General features: G+C 34.4%; 2 protein-coding genes across 6 annotated transcripts in view; one reads left to right on the forward strand and one right to left on the reverse strand.

The window, feature by feature from the left end:
* Positions 1–2,911, reverse strand: part of LOC131956792 (uncharacterized) — a 58,869-nt gene extending 55,958 nt beyond the window's left edge. For all 5 annotated transcript variants that reach the window (XM_059321388.1, XM_059321391.1, XM_059321387.1 and 2 more), the window contains exons 1-2: positions 2,798–2,911; positions 688–764 (exon numbers count right to left, since the gene is read on the reverse strand). In XM_059321388.1, coding sequence (XP_059177371.1) covers positions 688–764; positions 2,798–2,880 — 160 coding nt within the window. In that variant the 5' untranslated portion in view covers positions 2,881–2,911. The remainder of the gene's footprint in view (positions 1–687; positions 765–2,797) is intronic.
* Positions 2,912–4,549: 1,638 nt separating this feature from the next.
* LOC131956794 (nuclear pore complex protein Nup160) lies at positions 4,550–22,199 on the forward strand. Its single transcript, XM_059321394.1, has 34 exons — positions 4,550–4,649; positions 5,090–5,201; positions 5,424–5,631; positions 5,767–5,989; positions 6,222–6,300; positions 6,394–6,508; positions 6,746–6,830; positions 7,010–7,086; positions 7,404–7,481; positions 7,657–7,757; positions 8,054–8,213; positions 8,498–8,593; positions 8,831–8,935; positions 10,074–10,139; positions 11,416–11,524; positions 11,851–12,013; positions 12,476–12,609; positions 12,956–13,110; positions 13,469–13,602; positions 16,083–16,156; positions 16,425–16,572; positions 16,834–16,989; positions 17,419–17,551; positions 17,861–17,956; positions 18,156–18,250; positions 18,350–18,449; positions 18,725–18,830; positions 19,022–19,252; positions 19,383–19,493; positions 19,967–20,134; positions 20,620–20,837; positions 21,290–21,427; positions 21,623–21,724; positions 22,047–22,199. Exons 1-34 carry the CDS (start codon positions 4,556–4,558, stop codon positions 22,125–22,127), a joined length of 4,251 nt encoding a protein of 1,416 aa, XP_059177377.1. The 5' UTR covers positions 4,550–4,555; the 3' UTR covers positions 22,128–22,199.
* Positions 22,200–22,550: the final 351 nt, after the last annotated feature.

The following is a 22,550-nucleotide window of genomic DNA, read 5'->3' on the forward strand; positions in this document are numbered from 1 at the left end:
TGGGAATTTTTTAAAGGGGCCCCCACCCCCAGATTGAAAGTTCACTGTGCAATTTTTCCCCATCAAATTGAATTTTAATTGGAAATAGTAAGATGGAGAAATACCAACTCATTTTTTTTTCTTAAATGAAATCACCAATAGGCCTATTACAGGTTTACAACACCAATTCTGGGGCCCACTGGGGTTTTTTCCTAGGGGGGGGGGGGGGGGGGGCCAACAGGATTTCCCATGGGGCCACAGGGATCTTCGCTGTAGACCTAAAGGCCAGTCCACCCCTATAAATAGAACCAGATAGACAATTAGCCTCATAAACAAAGCTGGCATGAAGGAACAAAACAATGGGGAAGATAACTCTCACTGTATAGAACAACAAACATGCTCTCCCCTTAAGTTAAAGGGTAATGCAGCCAGTGTTCAGTGGACTAGTAAGCCCACCCTTAGCCATGTGGTTCACGCTGATAAGGACTAACTAGTTCCAGGTAGAAAAGAATTGGAGCTAACTAATTAAAACTACCTCTGCATAGGTGTCTTTTAATAGATATTGTGGCTAATTCTGAAGACGCAACATTAGTTATAGATTGTGAACATAAATATGAATGAAAAGAATATATTCATTTTAAAAAATTTTGTCTTAAGAAACTGCATGTTAAGTGTAACTACTGTAAGTGAGTGATTTGTTTCTCTCACCTTGACTGGTCTGTAATCCAGTTGAAACAGGCTCACCTGTAACAGGATGCAGCCAGGAAGTTGTCCTCCGTGTGTCACTGTTAAATTAGAAAGGAAACGTAATTACACTTTAACAATTCCATAGGAAGATTTTAATGTCACATATGTAATTCCCAATGAAGAAAAACTAAAAATATATTTTGAAGTGTTTTTTTTTTCAACTAAATTTTGTAAAAGTTTAAATAATTTATAGTGGAAATACTTTAATAATAAAATAGTAATTAAACAAGTATTTCATAAACTAATTAGTTTGTATAGTATGGAGCAATTACTTAGTAAGTAAGACAACATATATAGATAGATGCCTGCTAGATCTTGTATGATTTAATCTATTGACAGTAGTTTTCATTGTACGTTTGAGTTAAGCCTTTGACATTAAAATAAACAGAAAATGAATATTAAAATTGGCATTATTGATAAATGATACCAAACCTTAACTGGAACATACAAATCACAATGGTTAAGGTAGGCTCTACACATATGAAAATATAACTTCAAGATGAAGGTTTTTAGACTGTGAATGTGCTAAAGAAAACACTATTTGAGGTGTGGTATTATATTTTGATGATGACTGTGTCAACAACATAGCTGGGACGTTGTATATTTGATTGGCAAGTATGACATCGTGGCAAAAATTTTGGAAAATTTATAACCAGCTTCTTCTTCTTCTTCGTTCTTAATTTTTAGTGTTGGAGGGAATCGAGCCTTATCTGCCAGAGGGTTTGAACTCGAGACTTTTTTTTTCGAATATTAGCTTTAGCGGACTCGACCTCGCCTCCATCACAATTAAGGATACGTGTCAACTGGTTATGCGCCATTGAGGCCATTGACTCCGATTTCAGCCTGCTTTTCTTTTTGGATTTGCTTCCATAGCCTTTGTCCAACCAAGAACAAACTACAAGGCAGCAGTTGTTTGATTTTGGAGTTGTCTCTCCTAGAAGAGTGGCTGTCCCCAGCTAAGGAGCCTCATCTGCCCGATAACCAGCTAATTTAGGCACAGTAATAAAACAATTGAGCTCTACTAGTCTCCCTTATATAATAGAGCCTATTAAGAGACTAAATAATGTAAATATTTAACCCCTCCCCCAATACCAATACCTGTCTTTGTCAGACTGATGATGAGTTAGGTAGCCCCTACGACTTGAAGGAAATTAGGATGGGTAATAAGTAATAATAATTAATATATAGGCTATCATAAAAACATAGGTCCTATCATATTTATAATCTATAGGCTAGTATTTATAGATGGTTTAGTACAGGGTCTTGTAATTTTAAATGTAGGCCTATACATTAGAATCAACGTCAACAGTGAGACAACAGGCCTATAAATAACAATATAATTAGGCCCAATTGATCTATTTAACTTATCAGGCTAATAATTTATTTTGCTTCTAAACTGTAAAGATAGTAAAAATAATGGGCTCTTTAAATATCACCTGTGTCACCTAGGACTACATCTTTTTTTTTAAATAATTTTTCAAGCCAAGTAGGGCATACTAAGTAGGCCTATAAAATTTGGTTATATTACTATTCTCATTGTAGTATATTATATTATTAGTGCTCTTGCCCTAATATTTTAATATTATTTTACGATAATAGGCCTATTTTTTTTATTTACTAAATAAATTTAGTCAATTTAATTTAGACCTACCAACTACCAGACATCAATATCATTCAAGTTATAGATCTATTATTAAACTAAACTCTGGCTGTCAGTTAGGACATCTATTATTTATTATAGTTAATAACTATTTTCCAGTAGTAGTAGGCCTATTTTTTTAAATTAAAAAGAATAAATCTAGATCTAGATCTAGTCACTGCAGACAATAGTCACCAGCCAGCACAGTGAAGTCCTTTTCCCACTTTTGGATTTTGGCCTACCCTTTTCTTTTACTGAAAGTTTCTTTTGTTAAAACTAAAATATAGTCTAGATCTAGATCTAGATCTAGTACTAGCGTCGTGATTATCGCCCATTTTTATTTCTACCTGTTGCATGCTCATGTTAAAAACAACTTTAAAAAGTATGTTCACTGAACTGGCCAAGCTGGATTACAAATTTAAAATAACTTACTCAATGAAAAATACTCTCCCGTCTTGTGTGACGCCGATTTGACAACCTGGAGGTAGCCTATCGCGAAGCAAAGCGGTCGCCATTTTGGGCCCTTACTTCGATAGAAAGCCTCACTTGTTGCTTCCCTTGGTCAATAGTAAATAAACTGACAGGTACGCTACGAGGAAGGGAAAAAAGTGTGAGAGGTCGAGGTCATGGGTCAAAAGTTACAGGTGTGTATGTCGTAAAAATGCCAGAGATAGCTGTATGAAATAATGTACTGCTACATACAGAAGATAATATTTTTCAATAAAGAAACCTAACTTTTTTTGTTATTTAAAAAAATCTAAAAGTTGGATGATTTCAAAATTCAAATTTAGTCAAGGTTTAAAAATAATTATAAAGCAACTTCTGTTATCGAAGATTTGTTTTCTTTACTTAAAAATAAAGGCTAAATAAGAAACTTCATTCAATAGCATTCTTTTCAATATAGCCTAGGGAATAAAAACGAGAATCTAGATTCTAGATCTAGACTTCTATATCGGTTATAAATCATTAATATTTTTTTTAAGGAAAGCTCTCTTTTATCTATAAAAGGAGCATCGCAATGCATAATCTAGTATTTATAAATAAAGAACGGAATACTAACATTTAAAGTAGCCTGCACTCTTTCAGTCCCAAAGCTTGACTATCTTTCAAGCATCGTAGTGCGGGGGAGGGGGAGGGGCGCCCCAAAGTAAGTCTATCGCCCCTAAAAAAGAAAAAAAATATTTGTATAGAAAGTATAGGTCATACTTTAACTAATGCTCCCCGCCCCCTCATGAAAGTTTTAAATGTCCACCCGCCCTCTTTCAGAGAACAATGTCTAAAGGAAACACTACGGGTGTATGTGATAGTTATGGTCTGTAACATGACCTGCCACCCTTGCTTTCTCCTTCTCTCTGTGGGAATTGAATGGACTCAAATAAAGATGCACCCAGCAAAGCGTGATCCAGCACTGATCACACAATGCCGATCATTGATAGTGAGGGTACGATTTTCAAACTAATTTTCGTCTCAATCTGATTTACCACACACTCAGGAAGCCTGTATCCAGCACTGATGACAAACACACAATGCTCATTGATTGTGAGGGTACGATTTTCAAACTAATTTTCGTCTCAATCTGATTTACCACACACTCAGGAAGCCTGTATCCAGCATAACAAAACAGGCCCTCACCTGGAATCCACAGGGCAGGAGGAGGAGTGGAAGACCAAGAAAGACCTGGAGACGTGACCTGGAAGAAGACACCAAGAAGATTGGATACACCTGGGAACTGTTGGAGAGACTAGCCCAGGACAGAGACGCCTGGAAAACTCATGTCAGCTGTCTATATCCCAGGAGGGGCGACAGGCAAACCTAAACTAACATAACCTAGGTATAGGCTATGCATATTATTATTTAAATGTAAATAATGTAGATCAGATGCCTAATGAACGTGTTTGTTCAAATCTTGTAAGCAGGCTGGTCATTTGGACTTGATGAAAAAATAATGTTGCTCTGCTTAAATATGATGGCAGCAGTGAATCTACTCGCGTCATTTTGTTAGACAGAGTATAAAACTGGATATCCGACCGAAAGATATTTAGTTAGATCTATAAGTTATTTAAGGACACAACTTATAACTTTGTGTCCATAAACTAAAAGTACGCGCTAAAAGCGCGAAGTTTTCTAGTGAGTTTTGTTGTTGATATCCGATGATAGTTTTTAGTTTACACAAAATTGCATCCTTTCAAAATGGCAGCGCCTGTATCAAAAGGGAGAATGTTTAGAGAGGTTTCAGTGCCGGCCACTAGTTCGTCAAGGTGGAAAGCCATAACTATATGTACAGGTAAAGTTTAGTGTAGTGTTTGTTTCATATAAAACATACTGTTAAGTATCGGTCAAACAACGCATTAAAACACTGCGAACTTATCCCGCCATTTCTGAAATATGAAAATGAAAGTAGATTAGTAGAAATTTTTAAATTCTAGAAAAAATTTGAAACTGGAACTTAGTTTACGATAGCCAATAGGCCACTAAGTAATTAATAATAATAATTAAATAAGCCTAGATTGACTATCATAAAATGTGATGTACCAGGCCTATATCATATTTTGTTTGCACACAGGTGTAAATTTTTGGTAATCTATTGACACTATTGTTTTCAAAGGTGCGTAGTAAAATCGCCCGACACTAGTAATGTGCGAAAAAATTGCCCCATGGAAATGATTTAATATAACTTGCGGTGGAACGTGCTAATTTATATTCCTTCTTCGTCATGCATTGTAGGAGCATCTGCTAGTACTCTCCAAGATATAAAGGTTCCAGAGAGCTGTGGAGGCTATTCTTACATTGACAGTGGTAGTGCAGGCTCTGCTGTGCGCAATCGATTCATTTATTGGTGAGAATATTAAAAATGTATTAAACACACTTGTCAGCTAGTAAATGTAGACTAGATTGAAATAACTGGTAAATATGTTGGGTGAAATTTTCTCCAATTTTATAATTAAGAATGAAGAGGGAAAAGAAACCAAAATACTTTCAATATTTACTTTTGCAATTATGTAAAATATAGTTAAAATGTAATTGACTTGTGTAAAATATATATTTTATTATTTCATAGGAGAACTCATCATGATGTGTTGGAACTTGTTGAGGAATCCCTTGACATGTCACTGTCTGGTAATATGGTCAGATACAAATTCCAAGATACACCAGTGCTGCCTAAAGTGACAGTCCAGGAAGCTCATGGGAATGTTGTCATACTGGTTGCCACTGTTGCAAGTGTACATCGTTTAGTGTTCCCTCATCCCAGCAAGCTCAACAGACCGGTAAATTGTTTATACATCCACAAATAGATTGCTCCTGATGTTTTATTATTTTGAAATAAAATACACATCACTGTTGCTGTATCTTAGGTAAATTTTGTATTTCATTTTTCTGAAGTGTTGTCTTCATTTATACAGAGTGCCTTTGTACTGTCTGAACAAAATGCATCGTCAATATTTTATGATGCCACCTTACCTGATGATCCCAAGAATCAGTTCCTGCTAACACCTGGCGGAAGTATAACCTCCCACTTTTCAGTTGGCGCAAGCTGTGTTTGCAGTGACGGTCATGCCATTTTTGCTCTCTCTAACAGTACTGGTGGAATTTTACTTATCAAAATGCCTCCTCTAGGAATCACAGGTTAGTAGGCGAATAATGCATGGGTAATTTTTTTTTTTACATATTTTTGTTGTCATATGGGCATTTGTTTATTAACAAGCTATTTGAACTTACACTTAATAGTACTGTTGAAATTGTATTAAATGGAAAATATTTTGTAGCGTTCTCAAACAATAAAAATATTTGAAAAAGTGAACAATATAATTGCTTTTTAAAAAATTTACATTTTAGTTTGTATTCTATTTTATTTAAGGTGTGATAATCCAGCAAGAACTATCATGCTCGTCTGTGATGAAGAAACTTTGGAATGGTCTCATCCCAGGTGTCATGAGGTATTTGTTGTACATTTTGAATATCTGTTAACAGTCAAATTTGCCTTAGTATGATGTTGGTTTTATTTTCAAAACTTTAATTAAACTCTTCAGGGGCAGTCAGCCAGTTGGTGAGACAGCTGTGAGCATAGAGTTGCTGACCATAGCTGGAGATATCTACATATTCACTGTCTGTCGAGATTTTAGGCTTAGAGTGTGGTCAACAAAGGTAATATCAATAACTTTATTGTTAAATTGCATTTGGACATTTATATTTTTGATAGAATTTAGTTAGAATTTTTAAACATTCTGTATAAAATGATAACCAAGTTTTATAAGGATATTAGTTTATCTTTTAAAGTAATTTGTAATTATGCAGTTTTAAGCATGTAAATAAAAACTTATGTTTAAAGTTTATACTGATTTTGTGTTTGAAGTTATAACATTTGAGCATATTTTTGTATAGACCAAAGATTGTGTGTTGGTAGAAAACTTGCTGGACTACACTAGTGAAGAATTTGAAGAAACTGGTACCACACCGATTGTTAACGGTAGGCTTTTTATAAGGAATCTCTTTTACAAAATTATTTTTAATTACTTCATATCTGTTTTATTACCACTATTTATTACAAAAAAATGTATTATGCACAAATATAACAGATTGTCTAATCAAATAAAATGTATTGTAAAAATATTTATTTAATTGTGAAGAACTTTTTTTTAATTGTAGCCTCTGGGCATGTCATCAAGGTCATTGAAGGCACCACTGGCATCTGTGTTTATCTCTGTTTACAAAATAAATCCAGGGTAAGAACTGTCTAGAAAATATTGTCTAAAAATTGAGGTCTTATATATAAAGATCAGGTGCTTCATTGTGATTAAGCTAGATTGTGATGCTGCTTACATGTGGTTGCTTGTGAGGTTGTTGACTTGTTAGTTATTTATTTACTTGTGCTTGTTATATTTATCTTATCACTATTTACTAGTGGATCTAATGTTTACCCATTGACAGGGGTATTTACTAGTGAATCTGATTTTAATACCAGTGAGATGATGTTTACCCAAGATTGGGATGTTTACCAATCAATGGAATGTTTACCTGTGAATCTAATGTTAACTTTCAGTTTGTGTTCCTGGATCCTGTGCTAGATAAAAACAGGGTGATTGTACAACACCTGACTACATTGGACAAATCACCACCAGTAAGTTTTTACAGTTTTATAATTATTGTTTGCTTTCTACATTCTTTAAGTTTTACCATATTTCGATAACTTATATTTAATGTTTTATTTTTCTAATACAAAAAAAAATATATTTTAATATTTCATTACTTTGATGAGTTATAAATCTTGATGTTTTTTTTTTGTAAACTTTTAGCAAGAAGACCTGGTGGATTTTGTTGCAACCCGTGACTACCTCATGTCTCTGTGGACAACACAGGCTGGGGAGACACAAGTGTTGACCACACCTATAGATGAGTATGTTATATTTTATCAAGTTCCCATCTCTATATTCACCTTAACTCCAACTTGTAAACATTGCTATTTTGATCCGGTTTAAAGCACTTTACTGTAGACAAGTCCTAGTTTTCACACTTTAATTAAGCATTTAAATAAAGCTATCAGGTTTTTTATAATTTCTCAGAAACTTCATCTTTTTACAAATTAATTTTTCTATACTTTTCTAGCTCACTGTCTTCTATAAATATATTTTTGTACTTAGAAACGAGTAATTACAGAGTTTATTACAGAATTGTTGATTCTTGTATTTCCAGTGTAGAGGAATCCCTTAGCAGTGAGTGGGAGCCAGTGCTGTTGTCCACCCCCCATGACTTTGTTGTGGTGCCACAACACAGAGATCCCAGGGATGTTTACCTAGAGAAGATGTTCTCCCCTGGTTTCTTTTCCCCTCAAGATATTGTTAAAGCCCTTAGTGTGAGTAGCTTCCCTTGGTTACATATCACTCTAAATGCAGGATTATTCTAAAAAAGTTAAGCATTAAAAAAATTGTCCAGAAAAAAATCGTTAAATGCAAGACATTCATAGGCCAAAATATGCAACTAATTTACACATTTGTAATATTAAAACAAAAATCAGATGGAGGACCATATTTTAGTGTTTTTTATTTTGCGTGTATTTTAACTTAATCACTTTTAATGTGTTTATATGTACAAGTTTCAGTATCAGTAATTTTTGCAATTGCCTAAACTATATTGTAGGTCTACAGAAGATGTGCAGCTCCGTCTGTAGAGATGGAGACCCTATTCAACATGGCAGCTTTAAAGGATGATGTCACTAATGCTGTTGATCTTGAAGTATGTGGGTTTAATAAATTGTCAACACTGCTGCTAACTCCAATTTAATATTATTTTTCTTATCAATTTTTATATTAAACTGTACATTTTCAAGTCTGATATAGAGTAATAGCTAGACATTACATTTAGTTTATTTTTTCATGCAGTTTAAAAATGGAAGTCATTTTTTGTACATGCAAGCTTGTGTGTTCAGTGAAATTAATATGACTTTAATGTGAAAATAAATATTGTTTCCAGATTCGTAACAATGCAACAGATAATGAGCTGGGAGAGGAGGAATACACACAGCTGCAGCGCGAACAGTGGGAGAAGTTCTACTCCTGCTGCTGTCAGTATAAACAGGTAGAGTTGTCAGTCTGTTGACTTTAAAAATAGGTAGAGTTGTCAGTCTGTTGATTTATATACAGGTAGAGTTGTCAGCTGAGTTATAAAACAGATAGAGTTGTCAGTCTGTTGATTTATATACAGGTAGAGTTGTCAGCTGAGTTATAAACAGGTAGAGTTGTCAGTCTGTTGATTTATATACAGGTAGAGTTGTCAGTTAGTTTATAAACAGGTAGAGTTGTCAGTCTGTTGATTTATATACAGGTAGAGTTGTCAGCTGAGTTATAAACAGGTAGAGTTGTCAGTCTGTTGATTTATATACAGGTAGAGTTGTCAGTCTGTTGATTTATATACAGGTAGAGTTGTCAGCTGAGTTATAAACAGGTAGAGTTGTCAGTCTGTTGATTTATATACAGGTAGAGTTGTCAGTTAGTTTATAAACAGGTAGAGTTGTCAGTCTGTTGATTTATATACAGGTAGAGTTGTCAGCTGAGTTATAAACAGGTAGAGTTGTCAGTCTGTTGATTTATATACAGGTAGAGTTGTCAGTTAGTTTATAAACAGATAGAGTTGTCAGTCTGTTGATTTATATACAGGTAGAGTTGTCAGCTGAGTTATAAACAGGTAGAGTTGTCAGTCTGTTGATTTATATACAGGTAGAGTTGTCACTTAGTTTATAAACAGGTAGAGTTGTCAGTGTGTTGATTTATATACAGGTAGAGTTGTCAGCTGAGTTATAAACAGGTAGAGTTGTCAGCTGAGTTATAAACAGGTAGAGTTGTCAGTCTGTTGATTTATATACAGGTAGAGTTGTCAGTCTGTTGATTTATATACAGGTAGAATTGTCAGCTGAGTTATAAAAAAGGTAGAGTTGTCAACCTGTTGATTTATATACAGGTAGAGTTGTCAGCTGAGTTATAAAACAGGTACAGTTGTCAGTTGGTTTATAAACAATTAGAGTTATCAGTTGGTTTATATACAGGTAAAGTTGTCAATTGATTGACAAAATGCTACAGGGTTAACAGAAGATTTGTCAGTTTATTTATAAACAGGTAGTTTTTATTTTATGAATACAGGTGTAGTTGTCATTTATTCAATTTAGGTTAAAGCATATTTTACTTTGGCTTTTAAAAGGGTTTATTTCAAATTCTTTTAGGTTGGTGAGAAAGTAAAAGGTCTGTTTGCTGATCCAGTCACTGGCCTATTTGCTGTCATCAAAAAGGTAATTACATATTCTTTTTACTTGGGTGTTCTCTGACCTACGTTTACAAACCATAATAATGTCTGCTGAGAAAGACTGCCTTGATTTTATTTACTTACAAAGTTTACTCATTTCACCAATATCAGTTCATTACTGTGGATGCTTACGGGATGCTTCTGTTGAACAGTTTCCAATACCTTATCTTGTTCAATCGGCATTCATTGTGTTATGTCTTTATCTAGTTTAGTCAACTTGCAATATGTAATGTCTTTATCTTGTTCATTCAATATTCAGTGTGTAATGTCTTGTCCAGTCAACATCAATGTGTAATGTCTTTATTACTCAACATTCAGAATGTAATGTTTTTATTACTCAACATTCAGTATGTAGTAATGTCATTCAGTCAACATTCAGTGTGTAATGTCCTTATTTTGTCCAGTCAAAATTCAGTGTGTAGTAATGTCCTTATTTTATCCAGTCAACATTCAGTGTGTAGTAATGTCCTTATTTTGTCCAGTCAAAATTCAGTGTGTAGTAATGTCCTTATTTTGTCCAGTCAGCATTCAGTGTGTAGTAATGTCCTTATTTTGTCCAGTCAAAATTCAGTGTGTAGTAATGTCCGTATTTAGTCCAGTCAACATTCAGTGTGTAGTAATGTCCTTATTTTGTCCAGTCAACATTCAGTGTGTAGTAATGTCCTTATTTTATCCAGTCAACATTCAGTGTGTAGTAATGTCCTTATTTTGTCCAGTCAAAATTCAGTGTGTAGTAATGTCCTTATTTTGTCCAGTCAACATTCAGTGTGTAGTAATGTCCTTATTTTGTCCAGTCAAAATTCAGTGTGTAGTAATGTCCTTATTTTGTCCAGTCAACATTCAGTGTGTAGTAATGTCCTTATTTTGTCCAGTCAACATTCAGTGTGTAGTAATGTCCTTATTTTGTCCAGTCAACATTCAGTGTGTAGTAATGTCCTTATTTTGTCCAGTCAACATTCAGTGTGTAGTAATGTCCTTATTTTGTCCAGTCAACATTCAGTGTGTAGTAATGTCCTTATTTTGTCCAGTCAACATTCAGTGTGTAGTAATGTCCTTATTTTGTCCAGTCAACATTCAGTGTGTAGTAATGTCCTTATTTTGTCCAGTCAAAATTCAGTGTGTAGTAATGTCCTTATTTTGTCCAGTCAACATTCAGTGTGTAGTAATGTCCTTATTTTGTCCAGTCAACATTCAGTGTGTAGTAATGTCCTTATTTTGTCCAGTCAACATTCAGTGTGTAGTAATGTCCTTATTTTGTCCAGTCAACATTCAGTGTGCTGAGACCATGTGACCCCACAGAAGAGCTCTACCTCTCCCCCACCATCAGGATATCCCAATCAACCCTGGACAAGCATGAACTCCCTAGAGAAGGTAGGACATGACGGCACTACTCTATCAGCTTATGTTCAATTACCATCCTCTGTGTAGAACATGACTTGATCACATTCAAACCTGTCAATGTTGAGAAGTTGGGTTCGGAGTTACTTACTAACTTTAAAATCTCTGGTCTTGACCACGAGATGCCCCAAAGTCCAGCCCAGATGAATACCTGACTGGGAAAGTCAAGATATCTTGTGCTGACCACTCTTTATAGGCCAATGTCATATTAACAGATGAGCTCTACTTCATCTGCCCAATAGACAGTGATTTTAAAAAACCTATCAAGACTGTCTTAACATCTGCATTTGTTTAATCAGGTGTCCCAGTTGCTCAGTTTATTGAGGACATGAGACTTGTGTGTACGGCAGTCCAGGTGATCAGCTGTGAGATACCAGCTGAGGATGCCTACATGTTCCAGTGTTGTCTGCAGAGTCTAGACCCCCCTGACACTCTCATAGAGAATCTCAGGGACATTTTAAGGTAGGCTCAGGGACCTTTTTTAAAATCTATTTACTGTTGAAATCATTAAGTAGGCTAATTAATTATAGAGAATCTCAGGGACATTTTAAGGTAGGGTCAGGGGCTTTTTTTTAAAAGTTATTTTTTGTTGAAATCATAAGGATATTATCAAGTAGGCTTAGTTATTTATTGTAGAGAATCACAAGGATATTTATGTAAGTTTAAGGGAATCTTATGGATATATAGTACTGTAAGATATTTTGAACCTCTAGGACATTACAAGGTGGTTTTATTTACTGTCTTTCAGCATAATGTTTTTATATGTTTAAAGAAGCTGTCAAGTGCTATTCTGGCCTTTTATTTTTTGCCTCACTTTTTTTGGGCTTACAATATCTTAAAAATAAATGACAGAAACGATGTAGTTGCTAAAAAGTATTTGAAGTATTTACTTGATTGATTGTTCTGGAAAAAATGTGTCTACAGAAATGACCAGTCAGTGATAAATAGCATCACAGAGCTCCTGAAACAAACATCCAACCCTGTGGTAGCCATTGAGGCTCTGTTTGACATCTTAGAGCTGACTGATGACTTGGAAAATGATATGATGGAGGGCGTAGGTAAGATGGAGATGACTGATAATTCAACTGACTGATAGCATAGACAACGATATGATGAATGTAGTTAAGATGTTTGATGTTATGGTTTTTTTTTAAGTTGTGAAATAGAAGTAAGTTTAGACTTGATTAAGTCGTAACACTATAGAATTATTTATTCTATGTGTATGAAATAGTTTCATGATATTTGTAACAATCAATTGGTTTTGAAAACAAATTAGCATCAGCTTCTCTTGTTAATTACATGTTCAAATGCTCCTGATGTGATGCTGTTATGTGCACTAATTAATATTGTGATGCAGTTGCATTTGATGTGATGCCTTAATGTGATCTAATTGATGTTGAACAGATCAACCCAGTCACCAACACTACAGCCATTTGTTCTCTGGAGCCCTGGGCACTGCTGTCCTGACACAGTCTTTCCAACAGTTGGCTCTCCTGAGATTTCAGTTTGTGCGAGACTTAACAGTACTCATGGCCATAGCTGCAAACTTAATGGAAGAGGTTGGTGGTCATTTACTTTTAACTAGCTAAACATTACGTTTAGAATTTCTATTAGAAAAAATGATACTTGCCTGTTAATGTGGGAACTTTAATATGAAGTGTTTATCCCATGTTCAATTTTTCTGGTTGTGATACTGTCGTATGATATCCTATTGCACATGTTTCTATGCTTAAAGCCTATTATGAGCCAATTACATGGTGGGGGGGGGGGGTGTGTCCTTATTATTATTGAGTGCATTCTATTTGGCTCTTGAATTTAACTTTTAAGGTATCATTAAAAAATATATTACTAATGTTTTTGCTTTCTTTCATTTTCTCTTTGATAAACTAAAAAAAAATTTGTTTTACAATGTTACAGTCAGGGTTGACTCAATCCATGAAAGATGCGATTATGAATGAGCTCCTGCCCAAAGGGGCGTATCTCCTGCGCTGCTTCAAGGTTCTTGTGTGGGCATCAGAGGCCTTAAGTACTGTTAGCCCTAACAACACACTGTAAGTCACCAGGGGAATGTTTGTTTACACCACCACTTAGTTGTTCTAATACTAGTGTAATACTAACCAAGTCATGTAGAAATACACTGTCAGACCTGATTGTCAACATGAAAAATGGTCAGAGGCCTTAAGTACTGTTAGCCCTAACAGCACAGTGTAAATCACCAGGGGAATGTTTGTTTACACCACCACCTGGTTGGGGTTAAAGTTTGTTCTAATATTAGTGTAATACTAACCAAGTGATGTAGAAATACTTTGTCAGACCTGATTGTCAACATGGAAAATGAAGTAGAGTTCCTAACCTCAGATTGTAAAGGAATAGTGTGGTCAGTTCTAAACCCAGCTGCCTTTTGTTTCCTATAACGCCAGTCATGTACCCATCAGAGCTGGGTGGTGGACACTGACAGTTCACATGGATTTGAGCTAAGTGTATGAACCTGAGACATCAGGAAAGCAATAGTGCGCTCTACAGCCCAGCCTTACCTTCCCATACTGCAAACGCATCCCAGTAAAAAAAAATTTTGTCATAAGCTAGAAATATCAGGGTTCGTACGCAGTCTGGAAAGTCTGGAAAAAGTCTTGAATTTAGAAAAGTGAATTTAAGACTTAAAAAAGTCTGGAAAATCGCTAGTTTTTGGGCAGGATTTTTTAAAAGTCTGGAAAAAGTCTGGAATCTAGTTTTAGAAACAAAACTTCGTAGTCCATATTTTCCAAATTAAAAAATTGCTATTTTTAAGTGAATTTACTCCAATTTTTTTCCCCGCGCTATTGCGCGGGTTTACACTATGTTGTGACGTTTGTCGCTGGTTCGCAGGGAAAAAACGGATGCTCAGTTACTACGTCATTGGGAGAAGAGGGGAAGGGTGGGAAGAGATATTTTGTGGCGCGACTGACCGTGTGAATGTGTTACAATTACTTACAATTGTCATTTAATGAAAGAATGATCGCCCTCAGAATTGTTAGGCTCTCGATTTTACCCGCTATTTTTTCATCGTTTGAGTTTGCATGCAGGCAGTTATAACAAAAGATTATGGGGGAGAAGAGTGAGTGGTAGTTTAGATATAATTTATCAGTCTGTAAGGCGTCATCCATGTATGACTTACAACAATTTTTCGGATTTTAGACCCACCCCCTTCCCCACTCCCCCTCCGCCCTCTGTCCACACGCGTTCACTTACTTTGGATTAATATTAACATTTAAAAGATTAATAAGTCGCAAGGCCTCCTTGGGTTCATACCTGTATTTCTGTTTATCAAAGCTTATCAAAGAGGTACTATTTTTTTAGGAGTCGTCCGTAAATGACGTCACACTCCGGAAAGTCGGGAGGACGGTTTTATAAAGTGTGACGACACACTCTTGCAATAATGTTAGGGCAGATATAAATACCCTGTTTTATTTACACGCTGTGATGGTTTTTAAAACACCAGCACAGTCGTCTAAATTTTACTTTCTACACGCAAGATACAAGTTTTATGTTTGTTTTAGAATGTAATCACAAAATCTTCCGACCCCTTCCCCCCTCCATGTGTACGTCATAAATGGATGACCCCTTTAATTTTAATCCACCTTCCATTAAACTGTTTTTGAAATATTTGCAAATGCTGACGATTAAAGTTAGACTACCCCGCCCCTCCTTGTAACATCGGTCACTTGTGTGAACTCACCGTGACCCCAAGTACGTAATTGGTCCTGCTTGGTAAGGAGGGTGGGGGGGTATAAGTCATGGCACAGTTCATGTTATGACATATTAAACCGGTATACTGAAATCTAGACTAATATGACCTCACAGTGACCCCTTCACCGTGTCGTGTGTGTGTGGGGGGGGGGGGGGGGGATTCCGGTAATTTTTTTTTATTGCAGACACGTTACTAATCTATTACTATAAGAACAAACAGTGAATGATGTGGTTTTTTTTTTTTTTTTTTTTGCTTTACATTTTTTTTTACAAGTAGCCTATATTAGGCTACTTAACAAGAGCAGACCTAGATTAATACATTACATTATTATTCTTTAAAGTAATTAAGTCTCACTATTATGCAATACCATTTTAATGATAATTTAATTGAAAACATAAGCAATTAGATCAGGAACAGATTACATAAGTCTAATGTTGGAAACAAAATAGTTGCATCATTTAATCAATTATTTTAATTGTTAAAATTTTAGGTAGGGTAGAGTAGACAAACTTAGATAAAATGATTTTCTGTCAATTTGGCTAGAGAAAGTTCACTATGAATATAAATCAATTGCCTGGAATAAATGTCTATTTAGTATAAGTAATTATAATGACAGTACAAATAGTGCATCATTTTAAAAAATTATTCGCTAACACATTATCTGTCTAAAGTCTGGAATTTTTCCAAAAAAGTCTGGAAAATGTCTGGAAAAAGTCTGGAATTTCATTTTCAAAAAGCAGTACGAACCCTGAAATATGGTTTTATGAGTAACTATGGCAACCACTATTCCTTTCATACATCCAGAGATTTCAACCTGAGACAGCTGAGCAGCCTAAAGATCACAGACAACTCTGAGCCTCGTTCACTTACTCGACCCAGTAAGCTTTTTTTTATCTGTAAATAAAATAACACTAACCTTGTATAGCCAGTATACAAGAATAGGTCCTAAGTCATTCTTTTAAATTGACCAACAATTGTAAATTTTACTAAAATCTTTTTGCTCATACATTCAAGCACCTTCATGAAGTTTGATTTTAAAATCAAGTATTATACTTATTACGTATTATATATGTTAATCAAGTTTATCAATGAAAACTGCCTTGATTGAATTAAAACTGCATTGTAATTTTTGAATATATATTTCAGCAACTCAGAGCAGCTATGTGATACAGATGTTTCTTGAGGGTGTGGGTGGAGAACTGATCAGACGCAGGTTGTCCTCTTATAGCACTTCACTAACTGGCATCTGGAGAGGAGACCTCAATGGGTTCTTGATCTCCTTAAGTCTTCTCATGTATCCTTCATTCAGTTATTCTAAAAAAAATAACCTAACCATTTATGTATGTGCAAACACTCACTTATTTACGGATCAGTGTAGGTGTTGCATGTACTGTTTTTAGCAGAACTTTATAATAAAATAATTTGTTCTTCAAATTTTTAAATGTTACTTTATGTAGGATTGTTAAATATCTCTTTCATCGAGCCAGCCTTCTCCATATTTTTACTTTTTACTTTAGAAGCTATAGATAATATTTTTCCTTAAGCCAACTTTCAGCTGGCCAGCAACAGATGACACAATTTTCCCAGAATTCCTAGCACGCACTTGCCAGTACTTGAGGCTGCAGGAGTATGTTCACATACTCTCCCCATGGTGCACATGGAATGAAGGATCCAGAGCTTTCTTTATGGGCTTGTCCTATCTGCATTTTGAGTAAGTCCTATTTCAGCTTAAGGGCAACCGTTTTTAACCACATGACAAGTACTATTTGTAAAATTTCCACATTATTTTATCATTCTGTTAACTTACCATTAGTATTGTCTATCCACATTTAGTGTAGTGAATTAGTATTTTAAGTTAAATTGCGAATTGTAATATCCTTAAACCCCTACATTAATGATTAAATTTGACATACATTTTCACACGTCAGCTTAAGATATCCAAATTATTTTATGTTTTAGTGTTTTGAGCTGTTACTGGTCTTGTAACACTATAATTTTTTTTTAAATTTTGAAACTTCGTTTTTATTGAGCCTCTTTAAGCATATGCATCTACTAATATTGATTCTAGTTAAGTATTATAAATATAAGTATATGAATGACATTGTAACCATTACATTGAGGACAAAATGTAACATTTCAGTGAGCCCCACAAAGCAGTGAATATGTTTGTAGATGCCAGTGATGGTGTGGCTACTGAAGCGTTTTTGTCACACAAGTTGCTGCAGACAGAGGAGGTGGACCACTATAAACTACAGATACTTTACTATCTCAAGGTAACACTACATGTTTAACCAGTTGTTTTTTTTTTAACTAATGTACCACACTGGTAATTGTTATAACAAAATATTCAGGAGAATACATTTTTTGAAATGAAAAAATATTCTGATGAAGACCTTAGGTAGAAACTTTCTTGTTGTAGTTATAAAACAAAGAAGTTTTAATAATACACCTTGGTTTTTTGAGACTTTGAACCATATTATTCATGTGCACAACCATATTATTCATGCACTTAGTTTGATGTTTTGAGCATAATGCATTGTCATACAGGAAAACTAGAATCTGAAACAATTTGTTTGTTACAGATAATTAATCTGCTGGAAGAACATGGGTTGCCAGATCTGGTTATCACCATGGCAACTGAAGCCATCAATAAAGCTGATACAGAGGATCCTAATTTGGTAATTGCTTTATTTTTTTGTCGCAGCTAATGTTTGCTTCAAGTTTTGTTTTTACATGTCACAATTTCTGCTCATGTAAACATTAACTTTTTTTACAATAGATTGTATTTCCATCTGTGTAATTCTGTTTTATAAATACCCCCTGAAATAAACAGCACATGGTTCAAACTTAGTTATCATGTGCTTATGTTGTTTTCAGTCAACCTTACAGTACAAAGTATTCAAACAGCATTTAGAATTGGGACACAACCAGGAAGCATTTGCTGCCATGATGAACAACCCTGACACAGACAGGTTTGTATTTTATCTAAACTCTCTTCTCTCACAATGTATATTTTTAGAAACTGTATGCACTGTTGCTTAGCACTGTGAAAAATTTTCTAATACTTACAGGTTAAAGAAGGACTCGCTTAGGAAATTTTTAGTGGTCCTTTGTGAGCGAGGAAATCTGGCAGATCTTGTCGCACTGGATTACCAAGACTTGGAAGAGGAGGTCTGTCTATGCTTAGTTGTTATGATTAAATGACACAAAAATGTTTTATTGTGAAAACCTCAGCGTGTGAGCACAAACTAGTCTTGGGCTTACTTAGGTTAGCATTGAGGCAATACATTTTTTAATTTTTTAAACTTATTATGATTTATTGAATTAAATTATTTATCGCTCCAATGCCAAGATGTTCTATTTGGTCTATAATTTCTTAGTAATTTGGTAATCAAAAACTGGCTGTAACAAGTTATTACTTGCTGTAAACATTTGATCATTACTAGGTGGTCTACATATTGGAGAATCATGCTCGTTCTGTGGACCTGTTCACTTATGATTACTACAGTCTATTATTTTCTTATTTTATTTATAGAGAGGATTATAGGAAAGGTGAGGATTAACTTTGAAAATAAAAGTTTTAAGTTGTAGATATTTGTATAATAGGATGTATTACGTTCAGCTAAATGTATATTTTAGAGGTTTGCTTTATAAAGTATGCTTAGCTAGATGTATAATATTTTAAAGTATGGTTTACTTCTTTTATAAATGTATAATAAATTAGTTGTATGATTACTGTTTAGCTGGGCGTATCATGTTTGAGAGAGGTTTACGGCTAGCCCATGAGGTTCCAGGCCTGAAGAGCCTCCAGCAGCAAGCACAGTGCTACCTTTCAGCCCTGAACACTTTGAGGCTTGTCAAGCCAGAGTATGCCTGGATAGTCAAGCCAGTCTTCAAAGGAGACGAAGACCAAAGTAATGCCATGAGAGTACCCAAACATGACAGCGAGGGCAGAAACATAGACAGGAAGAGAGGTACTTTATAACAACTGTTAAAGTTAACCTCTATTTCATATTCATTTTTTAAAAATATTCCTATTGTTAACTTATCTGTTTTTCTACATTTTCCAACATGTTAGCTTATAAATTTATGTTCTTAAACCAGGGTCAAAGAAAATGGAGATTTTGGAGCTAGCAGATTTAGAAAAAGATTATCTACTGTTGGATGCTAGACTGAGATTGATCAGAAGTCAGCCAGATTCAGCATTAATTACAGGTAATCCTTTTAATCACATTGTATGAAAAAGCAATCATACTTGAATCATTGTAAAAAATATTTTTGGATTACTTTTGATTATTGCACCGTCTCTCTTTCTCTTTTATACGATCATTACTTGCTCAAGCTTTTGCTCTTTAGCCAGACTGGAATAGGGTTAAGAATTGAGCATTTCTCTTACCTATGTTACCAGTCTGGTTTGGGTCAAGCTTTTGCTTGCTCACTCAGTGCATTGCACCACCTGGTTTGGACATAAGGGGAGTTCAGTCAAAGGACAACCTATAATCCTTAGCCCGGGTTCAGAGCTCATGACTTTTGGGTTATCAAGCATGCAGTCTACCTCTATACCATGCTATCACCTTGGATATTGTACTAAATGGCTATACCCAGAATTTTCATGTTTTTTTTTTGTTTTTTTTTATTATTAAATTACTTACATTAAATGTGTAAATTTGAAAACCTTGTATTTCTAGGACCTATGCCATCTAAAGAAGAAATGGTATCCCTGTTGTGTGCAGCTGGTCTGTATGACCTGGCAGTCTCAGTAACCAGAGCTTTTTCCTTATCTCCTGAGCCCATCTTGTCAAGTTTATCTCTTCGTTGTGTTACACTGGCTATCTCATCATCCTACACAAAAACTAGTAAGTGGAGGGTTAGCAATGTAAGGTAGCTAAGAAAGTAAGTATAGCTACATGGGATCTTATTTCAGACATCCCAAGTTGAAGGTTAGCACTGAATAGGATGGTAGTATAGCTAGATGGGGTGTTAGTTGAAACATCCCTAGTTGACAGAGGCACAGAAAATAATGATTGTAAGGATAGAGTTAATATCCAGACTTGAAATATCCCCACTATACAGTTTAGTATGTGCAGACTGGGACTGTACTTCCTTTAGTGTTGGCTTTACAATAAATAGAATTTGTCTAAAATTGATATATTGATAATGCCTCCACCCTCTCATATTTATATTTTTGTAAAGATGAACAAAACCGAGAAATGTAATTTTTTATATTTAAAAAGAAATAATTTTCATAATTAAAATTGTTACATTTTTTTTAAAAAAATTCATAATTAAAAAAATTGTAAGAGTTGTTTATGTTAAAGATGTCGATGTTTTATTATTTCAGACTCAGATGCCAATGCTTTAGCCTGGCTATGGCTGCGTGAAAATAACATCCCACCATGTGGAGCAAAAGACAACACAGCAGCAGATCAGGCCTGGAGTTTACTCCAGAGTTACCTAACTTTGTTGGAAGATGGAAGCGGTGTCTGCCATAAATGTGTTGCCCATACTCTCCTGTCACAGAGCTTTCATCTTCCAACATGGCTCATTCATTCATACAAGGTCAGAGTTAATTTATAAATATCATCCTAACCTAAGAAATCTAGGCAGATATTTACTATTTAGACAATCCAATTTATATATTTCATTTTTTTTGTACTAAAAAATAAATAAATAATTTAAAAATTATGTTGTTTTTTTTTAACCTTGAATTTTAAAAAAGTAAGAATAAATTAAATTGAGTTTTCAATTAGGTTACAGAGGTGTATTTCCTATTGTTAAAATTATTTATTTACAAAATATGATTTTTTCGAAATTGACTATTTTTATTTTACAATCATCAATCATGGACACATTTAAATTGATAGAATTTTTTTTTCCATTTTCATTGAAATTTCTATCTTATAGTATACACATTTTTTTTGTGTGCATAATCAATTTAATTTAATGTTATTTTTATTAGAATCCTTACTTGTTCTTATTTTGTGTGTAAAATAAAATATTTTCTGTTTTAGAAAGTGGATGTTGCTGCATTGCTAAGAGTATATTTGAACTTTGACCTGTTAAACCAAGCAGCTTCTCTAGCTATTGAGTACCTGGATGTAGTCACAAATTTGTTGAGAGGAATTGATGGACCAGCATTTAACTTAAGGGTCAGTATTTTATAGCATTGAATTTTTTTTTTGATTTTTTTTTACAAAATTTATCAACCCAAAATGGGTTTTTTAGGAGTATTCCAGAGCTAAGTTCTTAAATATTTGATAATAAGTTTAGCTTTAAAGAATGTCAACATCTTATTTGATATTCCATAGTGAAATGTTTTATGTATTTTTCCTGTATCACTCCAGGGTATAGACAAGCCATCACCTATGAGTGTATGGGTACCATATACATGTCTTGATCAACTGATGGTAGCTTTGCAGGAAAACTACAATCCATTATATTCCTCTGTAAGTTATTACTTTTATTTTTTGTTTTGTTTTTTAAAATGACATCAACCATATCTGAAAATTAAGTTTAATTTCTTATATTTCACTAACATTGGATTGGCAAAGGTCCTTGTACCTGCAAGTAAATTTCTTCTATAAAAAACCTTTTTAAAATTTAACTAAGCCACACTACCCACCCTCAAAAAGTCCAGCAAGCTAGGAAAGTATGGGTGTTGTGTATTACCTGTTCTTTCAAAAGGCTTTATTCCCCATTAAATCTACTAGTGTTGTAATGTTAAAAGTCATGTGACTTTAACCCAGCAATTTTATCTTCTCTACCTAGGCTTACAATGATCTGAAACAGAGATTGGCAACATATCAAGACAAAGCTCTAGAGATATCACAAAGTATAGCTGCCTGCTAAGTTCTTGTAACCTTGTGTCCAAAAACATTTGCTATTTTGTATATTTTAGTCAAATAAAGGTATGATCCAAATATTTAAGAAAATCCAGTTTAGTAACTTTTTTAAATAGCCAAACCAAATTAGAAGTGTAAACTACTGCTATTTGTTGTCATCAACATTGATCTTTTTTACAGTATGAAATCAAACAGAATTGTTATCATTGTATTTGTATATTTAAAGCAAAAATAAATTTTGTTAACAAAGCATAGGTTTGAATCTTATGACATGAAATAAACTGAAAATGCTGTCTAACTTACAAATTAATGAAAATGTCTGAAACATTTTAATTGGCAAGGGTGGGTAGCCTAACCTTTAAAATAATGTAGTGAAAGCCATACAAAATTGGTTGAAAACCACATTTATCATTTTTAAATTCTTAAATCC

This window comes from Physella acuta, unplaced genomic scaffold (genome assembly GCF_028476545.2).
Source record: "Physella acuta isolate Inbredline_101_S28 unplaced genomic scaffold, ASM2847654v3 ptg001176l, whole genome shotgun sequence".
Taxonomy (NCBI): domain Eukaryota; kingdom Metazoa; phylum Mollusca; class Gastropoda; family Physidae; genus Physella; species Physella acuta.

Coding starts and splice junctions, on each gene's coding strand:
- LOC131956794 (XM_059321394.1), top strand. CDS start 4,556: ATGGCAGCGCCTGTATCAAAAGGGAGAATGTTTAGAGAGGTTTCAGTG. Junction 7,087..7,403: donor GTTTACAAAATAAATCCAGG/GTAAGAACTGTC, acceptor GTTAACTTTCAG/TTTGTGTTCCTGGATCCTGT. Junction 21,428..21,622: donor GACCAGCATTTAACTTAAGG/GTCAGTATTTTA, acceptor GTATCACTCCAG/GGTATAGACAAGCCATCACC.